Source organism: Dasypus novemcinctus, unplaced genomic scaffold (genome assembly GCF_030445035.2).
Source record: "Dasypus novemcinctus isolate mDasNov1 unplaced genomic scaffold, mDasNov1.1.hap2 scaffold_545, whole genome shotgun sequence".
Classification (NCBI taxonomy): domain Eukaryota; kingdom Metazoa; phylum Chordata; class Mammalia; order Cingulata; family Dasypodidae; genus Dasypus; species Dasypus novemcinctus.
The window spans coordinates 1-17,155 of NW_026688509.1; the positions used below are offsets into that span (position 1 = coordinate 1).

Sequence of the window (17,155 nt, forward strand, 5' to 3'; positions counted from 1 at the left end):
TACTTCCCGTCGCCGCTGCCCATGGCTTCGCACACAGGTCAGTCCGCCCCCGCCCCCACCTCGGCCGCCAGGGGTCCCGCAGACCCCTCCTGCCCGCCCGCACGTCCCGGAGACGCGGGGCTTTCCGTGGGGACCCCGCGCTGCCGTGGGGAGGGGGCGAGAGTGCAGGGGGCGGCGGGCCGGGGTGGCCGCGCGGGCGGCGCGCGGCGCAGCGGGACCCGTTTCTCTGAAGCCCGCGGGCGCCCGGCGGAGGACGGCTTTGCAGGGGAGGCGTTTACTTTCGCCTCGGGGCTCCCGCGAGGGCCGGGCGAAGCGGGACCGGAGCGCAGCGTGTTCGGAGCCCGCGACCCGCGGGTCGCGCAGCCAGGCCCGGGCTTGGGCGGCGGCGCGGGGGGTGGCGCCGGGGCCGCGCTCGGGATTCGGTGCAGGCGAGTGCGCGGGGGAATTTGCTCCAAGAGGACAGAGCCCGCGCGCGCGCCGCCCGCCGCGCCCACGTCCTCCCCGCTCCCGTCGCCGGAGAATCCCGGGCGCAGCGAACTGACCCGCGTCTCGAGAACCGTCCCGGGTGGGGGGGCGGGAGACTCGTTTAGAGCCGGGGCGCGGCGCTGGGTTAGGGGTGACGCCTGGGGCTGCTCCTGCGGTTCCCCGTGCTTTTGTGTAGCGTTTGCTTTTCCACATCGGAAAGGTTTGCATTTTGTTTTTTGTTTTTTCTAAATTTGGCGGTAACGGTTATTATTGCTAGCTTGATGAACTGTGAATACTAATAAAATTATATCTGCCTTAATGGGATTGCAATTAGTGTGTGTGGATTAAAAAGGAGGGCAGTTGGGGGCCGGCCGGGGGATGTCAGAGGGCCGGCCGTCAGAAAAGGAGAGTGTGCATTTCCTGCACAACAGACACACACACCCGCGTTGCTTAATTACTAGTGAGCGCTTGCATTTGCAACACAAGGGGATTCGGAGAGCAGCTGGGGCCAGCCGGGATGGAGGGGCCCTGGGACCCTGTCCTGGCCGCCCCTGCCCCAGCGCTTCCTGCCCTTCAGCCTTCTGCAGGACCACGCTTTTTTATTTTTTCTCTCCCCTGCTCTTCCTCCTTTCTTCCTCTTCCTTTCTCTCTCCGCCTGGAGATTTATAACCTGAAAGAGAAAGAGCAAAAGTGCTTGGCTGAGCAGCTGGTGATTTTCTAGTCTCCCTGCTGTCCCTGCACTTACTAAGCGTCTCTCTTCCCGCCCTGTCTTGGAGATGCTGCCCCGCTCGGCCATGGGCGGGGGGCTTGCCTGCCAGTCCCCTCCCCTGGTCCTAGGCCAGGAGGCTGAGCCTGCCCGGGTGGGAGGGAGCATCTGCATCCCCCCCACCCCCGAAACCGGGCCGCGCCCTCCAGCCGGCAGGTAGCAGCCCCCGTGCCTGGCCTGGCACGGCCAGGCCCCATTCCGCCCAGCTCAGGGCACTTTGGGGGACCCTCCGCCCGGCCAGGGCCTGGCCGGCCACCGTGGCCCCTTTTTGCCCTTCTTTCCAGACAGAGGCAAAGCCGAGGCAGGTGGGAGTGTGGCCTGGGTCCTCGGACCTTTGTCTAGTTTCTTCCCGTTTGGCCACGTGGTTCTCCGGTGCAGGCCACGGAGGACTGGGAGAAATTGCACCGGGCTGGGCCCCTTGCTGCGTCTTGACCCCAGACCCTCCTGGCCTCCCCCATTGACAGGGTGCCCTAGAGGGCATGGGCGCCCCGTGGGGTGCCCTCAGTGGGCGCCGGAGGGCCACGTGCTCCTGCTGGGGGGAGGCACACGCCCGAGGAGCCACTGTGCTCTCAGGGGTTCGGCCTGTTTCCGCTTGAAGCTGGCCCGGCCGGCGGGCATCCCGCAAGCCCGCGCCTGCAGCCGAGCGCCCCTCGGGGTTGTTGGGAAGCCTGCGGCATGGGGGGGCTTTTACAGACCCAGCGCCCGGGTTTTTCCTCTGGGGGAGCCGCACCCCCCAGACGCCTGGGCCTCGGCCTTCTCCTGTGTGAGGTCGCCTAGGAGGGACAAAGTGCAGCCGAGGGAGAGAAAGCCCCCGTGCGTGCGGGCGCGGGTCTCCACGCGGCAGCAGCTTCCTTCCCGTTTCCGTGGATGGGCCCACCGGGTCCTGCAGGCCCCCCCACTGCCCTACGACGGGGAGGTCGCTCCGGGGTTTCTCCCCGCATTCACGGGGGCGGGGAGGCCCCCGGCCGGGGCTGCGGGGCGCCGTCTCTCCGGGTGCCTGCCCCACCCCCAGTGCTTTCTCGCCGTCAGCCCCGGGGGCCCCGGGCAGAAGGACGGGAGCGTCTCCCAGCGCTTTTCTCAAAACGAAAGTGCCGCGCTGCCCGGCGGGCCGGGGCGGGGGGCCGGGCGGGGGCCGCGCCTTGCCCGGGAAGGTGCGGCGGGGCCTGGCGAGCCTCCTCCGCGAGGCGCCTCGGCTGCAGGCGGGCGGGAGGCGACGGACGAGGCGGCACGTCGGGCCAGGGGCAGGAGAACCCGCGGGGAGCTGGCCCCAGCCCTGCCCGCGCCGCCCGCAGCCCCCGCGCCTCGGTGCCGCCCCGCCTGCCGGGCCTGGGCCTCGGGGGGAGCGCCCTCGGCGGCCCCTCCCCGCCCCCTCGCCGCTCTGTGGGGTGTAAATGGCCCCGGCCCCCCGGGCTGGGCTTGGGGCTGTTTGGAGGAAACGGGGAGCCCAGGCCCGGCTGGGAGAACTGGAAACTTCCTTCCTGCCGGAAGGGCTTCCCATTGCCCTTCTTGAAAACTACAGTGAGAAAAGAGATAATTTCTCGGTGTGAAAAGACCCCATAAAAGCTTTCCCCTCCCTGGTCACGTGATATTTTTTGCCAAGGGAAAAAAATACATTTTCGTAAATACCTCATTAGCTCCATGACGCGATGGAGTGTTTCTGCAACAGTTACGAACGTTAAGGAGGTGTGAAAAGAGTTACTTTCCCGAGACTCTTCCCTGTCCTGCTCCGGGGGACAGGGCCCCCGGCGCGTGGGGACGCGGGGACCGGCCTGCCCGCCCTGGGAGCGTGGGGCGCAGGGCGCTGCCACCGCGCTGGGCCAGCCTCTCGGGGGACTCCGCGTTTCCTCCCGGAGGCTCCAGGTCACGTGCGGCCAGGGCACTGAGCAGACAGCCGCTGCCCTGGAAAACACCGCACCCCGAAACGCTCCCCGGTTATTCTTAGAAGTCTCCTTCTCGCTGCGAGACGGGGTTCAACCCAGCCCGCTCGGGGCAGGGCAGATCGCAGAGGAGCCTGCTGGAATAACACGCCGAGGCTAAAAATATCTCCCAGAAACACACATAAAAAAGCCAAATCCAACAACAGAACGAGCTAAAAATATTCCCGTCTTTGGCAAAGAGCGCGGAGTTAAATAAATTATACAAGAGCCATTCATGGGAGCAAGTTGACTTTCTCTCTTACGGGAACTTGGTTCAAGCTAATAAAAATAACAATTTACTAGCCACTGAGCTTTGCATGAGTTTAAATTTAATTGGTGGAGCTCCTGGCAGTTTGTCACTTCGTGGCGATGAGCGGGCTGGCCCTGGCCTGGGGCGGGGTGAGGAGAGGGCTCGGAGCCTGGGGTGCCCGGCTGCCGAGGGTGGGGGGATCCCTGGGAAAGCGGGAAGGGAATGGGCGCCAAACGGCTCTTTTAATTTGATAAATGATCGTACACCTTTAAGAGTGTGTTTTAGCAATCAAGATACACTCCAGCAAGTTGATAGGATGTTCGCTGTCAACTTACATATGTCATCAGAGCAGGCTGTGAGCATAAATAATGTACCAGCCGCCCACGGGATGCACCGCCGGCACGCCGGGAGGCCCCCGGCTCTTGCCGGGCACCCCCTTTCTCGGTATCAGGGGGCAGGGGCCAGAGGAGGACAGGAGTGGGGGGTGGGCTTCGAGCACTTGTTTTGACTTGGGCACTTTGGTCGGGGTCCCCCTTCTCTGGGTAGTCCCCAGGTCTCCCTACCAAAATAAGAGTGCCAGGCCTGCCAGGGAGCCATCGGGGATGTGGTCTGAGGCTGGGAAATGGGGTTGGCGGGTGGCTTTTCTGGCAGCGGCGGAGGGTGGTGGTGGTCTTCATTCAGCCATTTCCCAAGAGCTTTAAACTTCCACCCCGGGCCAGGGGTCAGCTTCCCGGCTTGCTCTCTCCTCCTCCTCTGGTTTTCCTTAACCAAGGCCCCCGGAAATCCCAGCAGGCCCTCGTGCCTGCCAGAGGACTACACTTCCCAGAGTGCCCCTGGCCGGGGCCGTCCACCTTCCCGGAGCTGGGAATTCCCAAGTGTGGGTCAGGAGTTGAGCCAGGTGGCCACCGGGGGGCTCGGCCGGCCTCTTCCCCTACCGTAAATACCTGAAGTCAGGCCCCGCAAGCGGGGGTGGCCCCTCCGCCCCTCGGGACCCCGTGTAGGTCACTGGCAGGGCCCCCTGGGGGGTCCTCGGGAGGCCACCCGACCTCGGCCCGTGGCGCGGGCCCCCTTCATTGTGGCCTCCTCAGCAGAGCCCGGCCACCCCGGCCAGCGTCCCCGGCCTGGGTGACGTCGGGATGGATTCCTGCCCCGGGATTCGCCACGCCAGCCCTTCCCGGCCCCCCGCTGCCCCCCTGGCGCCGCGAACAGCCGCAGCTGCCCGCCTCGTCCTCCGGCCCCCTCCGGCGTAAAGCCGCCCCCCCAGGCCAGAGGCGCCCGCCGGCCTCGTTGGGGGAAGCCCTGGTCCCCACCTCTGCCCCCCGGGGACGCAGCCTGGAGCAGGTGGCCTCCCGAGGGTGCCCCCCCAACAGGCCCTCCCAGGTCCCCTCGAGGCAGAGCTCCCAGGCTGCGGAAAACGCGCGCCGGCCCTCGGCCTGTCCCGCTGTCGGGGGACCGCCCCCTGGGCTTTCTGGGGCCCCTCTGGGGCCTCACTGCTCCCCCCAGAGCTGGCCTCGCCGCCCAGGAGCGGGGTCCCGGGCAGGGTCCTCAGCCGGGCTCCTGCGTCTGCGGGGGGGCCGAGCACCGCAGGCCCTGACGCGCTGCCCGCTGACATTTTTATGGGATAATATACGCTTAGATCACGCAGGCCTATTTGTCAGGGGGCCCCCCCCGGTGCTGGTAATATACGAGGAGCCGGTTCCTGGGGGTCTGCAGGAGGGGCCGGGCTCGGGAGAGGTTGGGGGGCTCGGGCGGTGGGTGGGGCAGGGGCTGCCCGGCGGCCTGCGAGAGCTGCCGCAGGCCGTGCAGCGGGCCCCTGGCACGGCAGGGACGCGTCCTGCGCCCCAGCTGGGAGCGCGGGCTGGCATCCACGGCCCGTCCCTGCAGCTGTCGGGCAGATTAGATTCCGGATCCGATGGGCCAGGAAGTGTGGGCGGGGTGGCTTCGCTGCGCCCACTCCCCTCCTCCCAGGGCACCCCAACAAAGATTCCAGTCTCTTTAAGCCCCGGCTCCTGGGTATTTACTGAGGACGGACCTACTGGGCATCTGGAACCAGGAAGGAAAGACAAAGATGCCGAGATCCCGGTGGCCCCCTGAGCCAGGTCTCAGATGTGTCTCATCCCCCCCGGGCCCCCTGGGTACATAGCAGGCACTCTGGTTACAGGATGGAGGGCCAGAGCTGGGGGGAGTGGGTGGCCCTGCGAGATGGGAGGGGGCGCTGATGGGCGTGGCCCCTGGGCTGCAGGCTGGGATCACCCGTGGGCAGCCCCTTCTTGGGACACCCCACTAGAGGGGAGAGAACCCTGAAGTGGAAACCAAAGTTCCCAGCCGTCGTCCTCGTGGGGAAAGCCAGGTCTCCGCTGGATGACCCTCTGTCCTGGGGGTGGCGGGGCCTGCGCAGGGGGCCGCAGGGACCTCGGAAGGGCAGGCACAGGAGCGGCAGGTCCCCGGGAGGGGGAGCCGACCCAGGGAGGGCACATGGGGATGGCGGGCGAGGAGGCAGAGCCTGGGGGGACCCGGGCGGCTTGCGGGGAGGCTGTTGCCAGGCAGGGCCTTCCTGGACTTGCCGCTAGCCGCGCCGTGTCCCCTTTGCGGGCAGAGGCGCTGGCGGCCTCTCGCATTGCAGCTTGGGGGCTCCTGTGGGCCTACAGCCCGTCCGTCCACGCGGCCTCACGCCCGGCCTCCAGGGAGCTGGGCTGTCCGTGACCGCCCGCTGGAGCTGCCCTCCCTGGCACCCAGGGTGCCCAGGACCGCCTCCCCCCCTCCCCCCGCCCCCCACCCGTCCCCAGCAGCTCCGCTCCCCACTGAGCCCCCGGGGAAACCCACGTGTGGCCTCCTCTTCCGGGGCCCTCCTGCCTCCCCCCACCCCACCTGCCCTCCAACCCCAGACCCTGCAGATGGCCCCCCGCTGGCCCTCCCTGGGGCCCGGCAGCCCCCTGCGCCAGCCCCTCGCCCTCTTCATTCCGGAAGGTTCCCGGCCCTTCAGCCACCTGCGCGCCCCCTCGGCTGCGCAGACGCTGTCCTGCTCCCTGCGGCCTCCCCCTGCCAGGCCGGTGCCCTGGGCACCTACCAAAGAGGCCAGGGCCCAGGCCCACCCTGCTGGACAGTCATGGTGGCTCCTTTTGCCCTCCCGAGTAGCTCAGCCGTGGGGCCCATGTGGAGAACCCCGGCTTCCCGTGACCCCAGGCACCCCCGGCACGTCCCTCTGTCCTGTGGGGCCACGTGACCCTGCCCGGGCCGGGACAGCACCTTCTCCCGGTTCAGAAACCTCTGCATCCTCTGTGGGAGAGTCCCTGCGTCCCAGGGCTGTCCCATGGGGAGACGGGGCTTCCGGTGACACGCAGGGGTGCTCGGAGAGGAGCGGTGGGGGCCCAGGCACGGGTACGCCACGCGTGTGTTCTGCACGGCTATCCTTCTGCATGTGTTGTGTGCCTGTGCATTCCGTGTGTGCATTCTGCACACGTGCCCTGCCCGTGCATTCCCTGTGTGTTGTGTGTTCTGCACACGTACTCTGCACGCGTGTGCCCTGCATGTGCCTCTGCGCCTGGGCTGCAGAGGTGAGAGTGCCCTGCACACCGGTCTGCCCATGAGCTGACCCCTCCAAACCTGTCCCCAGCAGCGCCCAGTGGCCAGGCCTGGGCTCAGTGGAGGAGGGGGTGGGGAGACCCCGGGGAGGAGGGCGGCGGGGGGACCGGCTGGGGGGCTCTTCCTCACTGCTCCCCCCGGAGGTGGGGGATCTTTGAGGCCGTGGACCTCCCTCACTTCCGTCCTGCCCCCCCCCCCCCCCCGGGCAGAGAGGAGGGTCGTGGGCGCCGGCCCCCGCCCTGCCCCACCCCCCATCCGCATCTGTTGTCTGCGCAGCCCCGAGCCTGCAAGGACGTGTTGGTGGGCGGCAGGCACTGCGGGCTGGCGGCACCTCGGGGGCACGTGTCCCTGCCGGCCTTCCCGCCGCTGCCCTCCCTACCCCACAGCCTCAAGCCCTCGCCCATCCCGCACTGGGCAGCCCAGCGCCGCCGCCCACGCCCGCGGCCCCCTGCTCCCAGCCCACACCTCTCAGCCAGGTTTTTGGTTTTTTTTAAAGATTTATTTTTTACTTATTTCTTTCCCCCCGCCCCCACCCAGTTGTCTGCTCTCTGTGTCCATTCGCTGCTTGTTCTTCTGTGGCCACTTCTGTCCTTATCAGTGGCACTGGGAATCTGTGTTTCTTTTTGTTGCGTCATCTTGCTGTGTCAGCTCTCCGTGTGTGCAGCGCCATTCCTGGGCAGCCTGCACTTTCTTTCGCGCTGGGCGGCTCTCCTTACGGGGTGCACTCCTTGCGCGTGGGGCTCCCCTACGCGGGGGACACTCCTGCGTGGTAGGGCACTCCTTGCGCGCATCAGCACTGCACGTGGGCCAGCTCCACACGGGTCAAGGAGGCCCGGGGTTTGAACCGCGGACCTCCCATATGGTAGACGGACGCCCTAACCACTGGGCCAAGTCTGCTTCCCTGTATTCTCATTAGGCAGCTCCGGGAGCTGATCCTGGGTCCTTTCAGAATGTGGGAGAGGCGATCATTTTTGTCAGTGGTGCCCGGAATCTGTGTCTCTTTTGGTTGTGTCAGCTCTCCGTGTGTGCAGCCCTACTCCTGGGCAGGCTGCACTTTGTTCACACTGGGCGGCTCTCCTTACGGGGCGCACTCCTTGCACGTGGGGCTCCCCTATGCGGGGGACACCCCTGCGTGGCAGGGCACTCCTTGCGCGCATCAGCACTGCGCGTGGGCCAGCTCCACACGGGTCAGGAGGCCCGGGGCTTGAACCGCGGACCTCCCGTGTGGTAGGTGGACGCCCCATCAGCTGAGCCACGTCCATTTCCCTCGGCCAGATCCTTTTGAACCTCCCAGCCCTTCCCGCTGCCCCAGCCTCAGGCTCATCATCGCGGGCCCTCGGGGAATGTTTGTGCTCAGACCTCGGGGCCCCCTCCAGGGGAGCCGGGGGGGACGCCAAGAGGACTCGCGAGTGGACGAGGCTGGCTGGGGTTGGGGGTGCCTACCAGGGGCTTCGCAGGCCATGGGCCATCAGAGCTGCGTGGGCGGCCCCCTTGCCCCGCGTGGGGGAAGGCAGGGGGCCCGTTCCTGGGTGACCGGCCACTTGGCCAGCAGACCCCGTGGCCGGCGGGTCGCCTCGTGGGCGGTGTGGGAAGCCTGTCCTCTCTTGGAGACTTGTCTCCCCGTGGGTATCCTAAAAATAAACTTTTAATTTATTTTAAATTAATACAAAAATTACGTTTAAATTAAATTGCAGTGCTCCTTTAGGGTAACTGTTAAAAAGCTCCACTGAGGGTGAATACGGATAAAATCGAAGGAAGCGGAAAGTCCTCACGCGAGGCCACGCCCACCCCCGTGCACGCAGGGGGTTTGTACATCCTTAGCAGAAACCCACGTCATTACGGCGGAAGGGCCCTCGGGAGGTGGCTACACGGCCCCTGAAGCGAGCCGGAAGGGGAGGGGCAGCCTGGGCTACCATGGCCCGGGCCCCGGCTTGGAGGGGAGCAAGGCGCGTTGGGGCGCGTTTGATGTCCACGCCGCGGGGGTTCGCAGGCTGCGGGCCGGGCCGGGGCACCGTGCGCTGCGGCTTGTGGGCTCTTGGGGCCAGGCTGGGGGAGGGTCCAGGACGGATTGGGGGGTGTCCTCCCAGAGGAGGGGACCGGGGCCGCCCCTGAGGCCTGGGGACAGAGCTGGCCGGCGCCCCCTGTGCCCCTCCCGCCCGGTGCAGCTTCTCCTCGTACCCCTCCCCGCGTCATCAGCCCCCACCCGAGCCGCCCGGCAGCTGGGGCCCCCCGCTCCGGAGGCAGCCGTCTGGGCTTTGGCACAGAAGTGGGGGTGCCCTGGAGTGGACGTCGGAGCAGCAGCAACCTACCCCGTCGTCCTAGAGGGTGGGGGTCCACACGTGCATCTGAACTTGCGACTCTTCTGCAAAAGCAGACCTGACTTCCGCTGGCCAGGGCCGAGGGGCAGCCCCCTCTGCAGACAGGCACAGCCTCCCGGGGGCCTGTGGCACTGGCCGACACCAGTGGCCTGGCCGGTGGAAGTCAGGGGTGACAAGTTCATCTGTGACCGCTGACCCGCTCCCTGAGTTACTGCCTCCCCTCAGTCTTCCCTGAACCACCAGAGCATTGGTCTGGTTTCCAAAGAAATGCTGCAAAGTCCCCTCTTTTCTCCACGCATTAGTTAGCTACTGCTGTGTAACAAGTTATCCTCAAACCTCGTGGCTTTAAACAACAAACTTCTGTCGTCTCAGTTTCCATGGGCCGGCAATTGGGGTCCTCAGGTCAGAGTCGCTCAGGAGGCTGCAATCAAGGGGCCGGGGGATCCCTCCCAGCCCCTGCACGGCCCCCCGTCCTTGCTGGCTGGAGGCGTCAGTTCTTGGCCACGTAGGCTTCTCCTCGGGCAGCTCACGTGGTGGCCAGCTTCCCTCAGAGCGGGAGAGCCAGGGTCTTGCTGTACCCTGATCTCGGAAGTGACGGCTGTCCCCTTGGCTCTCCCCCTCTCGGAACAGGCCGTCGAGGTCCGGTCCACTCAAAGGGAGGGCCAGAGCGCGGAGGGTCCTCCTCGAGGCTGCCCTCCCGGTCCAGGGCGCCCCTGCCGTGGCTGCGGCCGCCCCCTGCGCTGCCCGCGCTTGGCGTCCTCTGCGGCCTGCGCCCTCCCTGACCTGAGTGCCAGCCGGGAGGAGACCCCCGTGGGTTTGTCCCACTCCCCGCCCCGGCTTCCTTCCACGAGCCGTCCGGGGCCGCCCCCTCCAAATGTCTAGTTTCCTCCCGGGGCCCTACCCCCAGTCTGGACTTGCTGTCCATGGCTCCCGTCCCCAACAGGCAGAGCACGTTGGCCCAAAAGAGCCCCGAGGCCATGAGGGCGGCCACCGTGGCCCACAGGCCGTCTTGGAGTGCCGTGCAAGGTCCGGGCAGGGATGAGGGGCTGCTGAAGTGGTTCAGTGACCGTCGGTCTGATGATGGGTTGGGTTAGAGTCTCCATCGCTGGATGGAGCTCAGGCCTCGGCCTGTGGCCGGGGTCATGGGGCCACCCGGGCCCACACTCACCGTCTACCCGCCCAGGCCCTGTCTCGGCTTGGGGCGCTGGCTGGTCCATGCTACCCTTGGGGGCCCACTGTGGCCTCTAGGTCCTCCGAGGACTGCTGGCCCCGGCTCAAGCCGTGGGCCGCCCGGCCAGCATTGACCTTGGGCCCCCCTTCCGTCCTGTCTGCAGTTGCCCAGGGCCCAGGCTGACCGCCTGCCGCGCAGCCCCTTGCAGAGGAGGGTAGAGGACCCGGGGGCACTTGCTCGCTAGCCGCGTGGCCCCTGGGCTCAGTGTCCGGAGCTGGCCCCCTGCGTGGAGCCCCCCGCCTCCCCCTCTGGCAGGGGTCGGGGTGCCGAGGGCGCACCCTGGGCCAGCCCTGGCCTGTCCCGGGGCTGTGAGGAATTCCTCTGTGCCGTCCCCACCGGGAGCCCTGCCGGCCTGGCTCCTGGCCCGTTTGGGGCGCCGCCGCACCCTGTGCCCTGGGCTCCCCCGACCTGAAGGCGGGCCCCGGGCCGCCCTGTCTCAGAGGCGCGCCCCCCGCCGCCTCACGCGTGGGTTCTGAGTCTACGCCGGAGGACGGGGCTGCCTTCTCCTCACGCTCGTCGAGCGTCTTTAGACGGCGAAGGGGGTTTACCTCTGCGGTGGGAGGGGTGGGGGTCTGTAAAAGCAGGGGTGCCTTAGGAAGAAGGAGGGCCCCTGTGAAATCCCCCACCCGCCCGCAGCCATTGTGGAGCCTGAGGGGGAGGGAGGGCGCCGACGGGCGCCCCCCTGACCCTGCGAGCCCTGGGAAGGTGGGGTGACGTGTAGGGGTGGGCTCCCTGGGGGGTCCCGGGCACACTGCTGACCAGGCCTCAGTGGGGACACTGCGTCGGAGTCAGGCCACCCGCTCTGCCAGGACCCCCACCCAGGAGAGCCCGAGCCCGTCCACCCCTCCACGTGTCAGTTTTCCTCCCCCCACCCCCGCTGTCCCGGGGCTGGGTGCCCAGGTCGCCCCTGCAGGAGGCGAGGGCCAGCGGAGGGTCGCGTGTGGACGGGGCTCCAGGGAGGGTCCAGGCTGCCCCCTGCCCTCGCCCCAGGACACCTGCAGCCTGAGCCACCTCGCCCCAGGGACCCTCCCTTCCGTCCTCTCAGACCCAAGCCCCCCCCCCAGCCCAAAGCAGCCGTGGAGCGGCGAGCTGCGGCGCAGCACCCGGGGGCGCGGCCCTCACGGGCCCGGCCGTCCAGCCTGTCCCTGCCCACCCTGCCCTCCCATGGCTCTGCGCGGGCTTGCCGACACAGCAGATCTCTCTCCAAGCTGAGGGCTGGGTGCAGGGCTCTGGGTGCTGGGTGCAGGGCTCTGGGTGCTGGGTGCTGGGCTCTGGGTGCTGGGTGCAGGGCTCTGGGTGCTGAGTGCAGACTGGACAATAGGAGGCTGGGGAGGGGTTGGGTGGGGAGTCGTTCAGAGGGCACTGTGGTCTAACGTGGGCAGACGGGGTGCTGCACAGGGTGCCCGCAACCGGCAGCCCCACCCAGCCCCTGCAGGGAGCCCTGCGCCTCCGGCTGGGGAGCAGGTGGTGAGCCCAGCAGGTGATCTCGTCCCCCTGCCCAGGAAATGGCCCTCAGGGCCAGCGGGGTGGGGCGACCGGCGAGATGGCGAGGCCCGGGGTGGCCGAGAGGAGGGTGCTGTCACACTCCTGCGTCCAGGACCCCGACCCCCAAGGCCTGCCCGGCGCCCAGCTCCGGGGGGTCCAGCCGTGGCGGGTGGGCCTGGCAGCCTGGGTTCCTGCCGGCCGGCCGCCCCTCCTCCACCCTGCCCCACGGCCGGGCTGGGGCAGCGGGATCGAGGGGCGCAGAGGGCGGGTCGGGGGCCGCCAGCCGAGCGCCTCACCTGGGACCTAGCCCACCGCGTGCCCAGACCCGGGCATCTGCCCGCGTCGCAGCTGGCGTCTTTCAAGGTGGTGGCAGGGGCGCACCGCAGCCCGGGGCGCTCCTCCGAGCTGACCACCGTGGGCCCCTTCCCACGGCCCCCCTGCCCCCCGGGGGTGTCCTGGCAGCCGGCAGGGCCGCTGCCCGGGCGAGGCGTGAAGGACCGAAGGCGGGGGCCCTAGCCGTGGCCACCGGCCCCTCCCTGGCGCGGCGGCTCTGACTCAGCGGGCCCAGAGGCCCCCGGAGCGGCCCGTGGGGAGCGTTGGCCGCCGCGCCCGCCGCCCCAGCCCGAGGGCTAAATTTACCCTTTTAATAGGAACCAGACTTGTATCCGATTCTCCTTTTCTGTTATTATTTCTGGGCTCCTGGTGGTGGGCCCGGGCCCCGCGCCGGGGCCTCTGAGGCTCTCCCGCGTCCATTGGGTCGGGTAGCCCAGCGGCCACATAGTTTTCCTATTATGGCCCGACAGCCACTGCCCATAGGCCGCCCCAGGGGTTCCTCGAGGCCCCGGGGGCCAGCCCGAGGGTGTCCTGGGCCATGCGTGCGCGTTTCGGGGCTCGCCTCTCACCCTAGCTGCCCCACGCCTCGGGGCAAGGCCGGGCAGGGAGCAGGCACTTGGCCGAGGCTCGGCGTTCTCAGCCCCCCAGTGGTTCTGGCCCCTTCCCCCCACTGCCCTCTCGTCCCTGCTCCTCGCTGCCCCTCCAGCTTCCTCCTCTGGGACAGCCCCCTCCGCGGAGCCGGGGGCGGCAGCACCTGCTGGCGGTGGGGGTCCCATGGGGAAGAGGCATTCCAGGGCGGGGAGACCGAGTGGGGAGGGCCGGCGCGCAGAGCCAGGGGTGGCTGCGTGTCCGGGCAGTTTTGGGCTCAGAGTGCCTGGGCGAGGCTGGCCCCCCAGGGATGGGATGGAACCCCCCCGTCAAGTCTTGACCTGAGGCCGAGAGGGCGCACAGCCGGGGGTCCCTGCTCCCACGGCAGGGGTGCTAGGCTGATGTGGGAAGGGGCGGGGCCCAGCTGCACCCCAGAATCCAGGCTCAGGCTCTTCTTCCCCCACACCCCACCAGCAGGAAGCCTGGGGGTGCTGGGGTTAGTTGGGTGCAGGCCGAAGCCAGGGCACCCCATCTTCCTTCCACCACGAATCCACCCCGGCGTCCCCCACGCGTGGGGGGGAGGTGGGCAGGGTCCGGGCGGGGGTCTGCCCAGGGCTCCCTCCGGTGCACCAAGGGGGGCCGGGTGGATCCAACAGCAGGTGCGTCTCGCTGGGGCTGGTGTGGGGCGGCCTGGGCGCTGAGCCGGGAGCACCCGGAGGACCGCCAGCCCTGGGAGCCGAGGCCGCAGGTGACGCCTGCCGCGGGCAGACCGCGGCTTGTGAGCGTGCGCTCAGAGGCGCACACACGGGGACGCGCGGGGACACGCCCAGCCTGTGCCACTCATCGCCCCCGCACGCCCAGGACACACACCTGCGCGGCCCGCGGGCCCTGCCAGCCCGGGCCCACGTGCACGTGCACACCTGGGCCTCGGTGCGGGCGGCCCAGTGGGTCACTTGCCGCCCAGTTGCGGCTGCTGGGGAGTCACAGCCATGTGCACCCCCAGGGGTGGGGGTTACGGGCGACGCGCGGGTGGCCCCCAAGGCCGCCTCTGGACTTTTGGGGAGAGGCGGGGGTCCCTGGCCGCCCTCCCACCCGGCCTGGCCGCCCTCCCTCTCTGGACGCTGGGGGCCCGGGCAGGTGGGGCTGCGGGAAGGGGACGAAGGCGCCGGCCAGCCAGGGGGCCGGGCAGCTTCCGCCAGTCCAGCCCAGCTCCCGCGGGCCTGGCCGTGGGGGAGAAGGGCACTGCCCCCCGGGACCAGGCGTCCCCTGCGGGTGCACGCCCCAGCCGCGGGAGGAGCCGGGAGCACCGTGGGAAGCGGGGAGCTGCGCCGCCAGCCGGGCTTCTGGAAGGAGTGGGCGCCGTGGCCTGCGCAGGGCCGCCGGCCTTCTCGGAGAGGCTTTTTTTTTTTTTTACAACCCATTTCGTAGTTTCCAGAAGAGGCGGCGGCTGTTCTGTGGCTCCTTAACCAAAAACAAATGCCCTGCCCGTTGGGCCCCGCCCGCGCCTCAGTGGGAGCCAGCCGGGGCAGTCGGGGCGACGGTGGGCTCAGAACGCGAGGTGGCCTCTGGTCTGCGCATCGAGGGCCTGGGAGGGGACGAGGGGGTGGCCCTGTGGGCCCCGGGCTGCGAGTGCCCCCGGCCCCGCTGCAGTGTCCTCAAGGCCCTTGGGGGGCCCCGACACCTGTCACCCACCCTGGCCATGCAGGTGGACTGGCAGACAGGTGGGCAGGAGGAGGCCCGGCTCCCCTGCCGTGTCCAGGGACGCACGGGCTGGGCGGGCTCGGGGGTCACACAAGCGCCCGGGGGTCGGGATTCCAAGTACGCAGCTGCACTCTCGCCCCCCACCCCGTTTCTGTGGTGGCCCCCAGCAGTCGAGAAGGGAGTGGCTGCTGCAGCCATGTCCAGGGTGGCCATAGCCTGGCAGGGAGGCGCCCCCAAGGTGGGAGCTGGGCCGCAGGGGGCCGCTGCCCTCCCGGGCGCCCCGGCTTCCAGAGCAGTTTTCTGGGCGAGCCCAGTGCCCAGGCTGGTCCTTCGTGGTGTACCCGGCAGGGCCGAGCCGGCTCTGGAGCTGGGCCCTGGGGCCCTGGGGCCCGGCGGGCAGGGGGCAATGGGGAGGGGGCTGCAGGGGCCCCGTGGCCTGGGGGTTCCCGTGACCCCTCGCACGGCTTTCGGGTCCGTCCCCCAGGAAAATCCTCAACCTGTGCGGTATCCTGGCTGCCGGAGAACCCAGGGGCAGTGGGCGGGTGGGCGGCTCGTCGCGGTGGGACCAGGCGTCCTGGACGATGCCCGGGAGTGGGCAGGCCTCATCAGACCCCGCCGGGCCCCACGGCCTCGGCGCCCCGGCCCCCTTGCCCGCCCTGCAGCCGGCCCCAGGCCCGTGAAGCCCCCGGCGCGAAGGTGCCTGCGCAGGACCGGAGCTCCGTGTCCACCCCCTGGCCGCTCACCGTGGCGCTAGCCGGCAAGGGGAGGGCAGCCCCCGGGCCAGTTCCCGGCCGGACTTGGCCCGCTCCCCGCCCCGGCCTGGCCCGGGCCCAGGTGTTCCCGGCTCCCCGGCTGCGCGGGCTCCGGCTGGTGTTTGGCTGCTGGCCGGCGGGGGGGGGGGCGCCCAGGAGGGACGGCCACGCTGGCCAGGCGTGGCGCCATCGGACGCCCAGGGGTGGAGGTGACCACTGGGAGCGGGGCGCTCTGTCTGGGGTTGTCCTGGGCGGCTCGGGGCCGGCAGGGTGCTGGGGGGGCCCCTACCCCACACCTGCGCCAAGACGGGGAGTCCTGTGGGAGCGTCGGCTGCGTCCATCTCCGGCCGAGCCCGGGGTGCCGGAGAGGTTCAGCCCTTCCGTGTAAGGGGCATGGAGGCCCCCGGGAGCCAGGGTGCCAGGGAGCGGTGGGTGAGGGGCCTCAGCACCCCTGCCTGCCCGTCAGGGCACCCCCGGGGGGCCTCCCCAGAGCCACGTGTGTCAGCAGGGGGGCGCGTGCCGGGGAACGCCCAGCGCTAGCGCGGCGCTCAGGACCACAGGGTCTCCCAGGCTCCGTGTCCCTGCCTCGATGGCCCTGTAACCCGCTGGCTCAAGGCGGTTCAAAGGTCAGGCCCGCAGGCAGGCTGGTGGGGGCTCGGTGGGCCCGGGCTGGGTGCCCCCGCAGCAGGAGGCCTCTGGGGTGTGTGGGAATGGGTCTGAGAGCCCACGGGGGCCCACCAGGTCTCCACGGTGCACCCAGCTGCTCCCCGCCCGCCCGGGGGGCGTGGGTGGCTTGTGGCCCATCACCCGTGTGCCTCGGTTTCCCTGGCTCGGCAGGGCCTGGCTGGCTGCTGAGCTGCGCCTGCCGCCCTGCCCTGGCCTGGGTGGGGGAGCCCCAGGCGCGGGGGGGGGGGGGGGGTGCCGGCCCAGCCGTGAGAAAGCCCTCCAGCCGCGCCTTTTGGACAGGGCCGCTTCCCACTGGCCCTGCAGCGGGCGGGACTTCCCTGGGAGGGTGCGGGGGCGGGGGCGGCGACAGGAAGCCGGCTCATCCCACAGGCATGCTCCCCGCGGGACCTGCAGCCGCCCGCCCCGCTTCCCTTCCCAGCCCCGCGCCCGCCCGGGGCGCGCCCACGGGTGGCCGTGCTGAGGCCGGGCGCAGGGGGCACCCTCGCCCCTCCCCCACGCGGGGGGCCCTGCTCCCCCCACCCGCGGCCGGCCCAAGGCGCGAGGCTGCGTGTCTTGTGGCCGGCGGGCCTCGGTCACGCACGGGCAAGGGAGGACCCGGCCTTCCGGGGGCCGACCCCGCCCCCAGGCTCCCCGGGGCAGCCCCTCTCACCCGTGGCGCTGAGTCACCCCCGTCTGGGAAGCTGGAGGCCGGGTGGGATGAGGCATCCACACCCCAGGGTCCCCTGCCCCCCGAGGAGGGGCGGCCCTGATTCACCTCAGGCCGCGGCCCCGGGGCGCCCAGAGCCCCTCCACCCGCCCCTGGCCAGGTGCTTTCAGGGGGCTGTGGGCCCCGGACCCCCACTCCTGGCCCCAGTGGCCCCAGGCCAGGCTGCTGCCCACGGAAGGGACGACAGGGTGCTGGGGCGGCCCGTTGGGGGGAGCGAGCTCCCCAGGTGCAATCTGCACGTGGCCCTCCCGAATGCGGGGGCCGGCTTGCCCGCGCTGGGCTCCCGGGTGCCGGGGGGCTGGGGGGCTCTGGCCTCTGCACCTGAAGGGACACCGGCGGGATATTGAGGGCAGATCGTGGGGCCACAGCCGGCCT

General features: G+C 69.7%; 1 protein-coding gene across 1 annotated transcript in view; it reads left to right on the forward strand.

Annotated features, from left to right (window-relative positions):
• Nucleotides 1-8: 8 nt before the first annotated feature.
• Nucleotides 9-17,155, forward strand: part of LOC131277827 (BAH and coiled-coil domain-containing protein 1-like) — a gene marked incomplete at its 3' end in the record, with an annotated part of 42,810 nt that continues 25,663 nt past the window's right edge. The window contains 1 exon segment of the mRNA XM_058292927.1: nt 9-37. Within this exon segment, the coding sequence (XP_058148910.1) occupies nt 22-37 (16 nt within the window).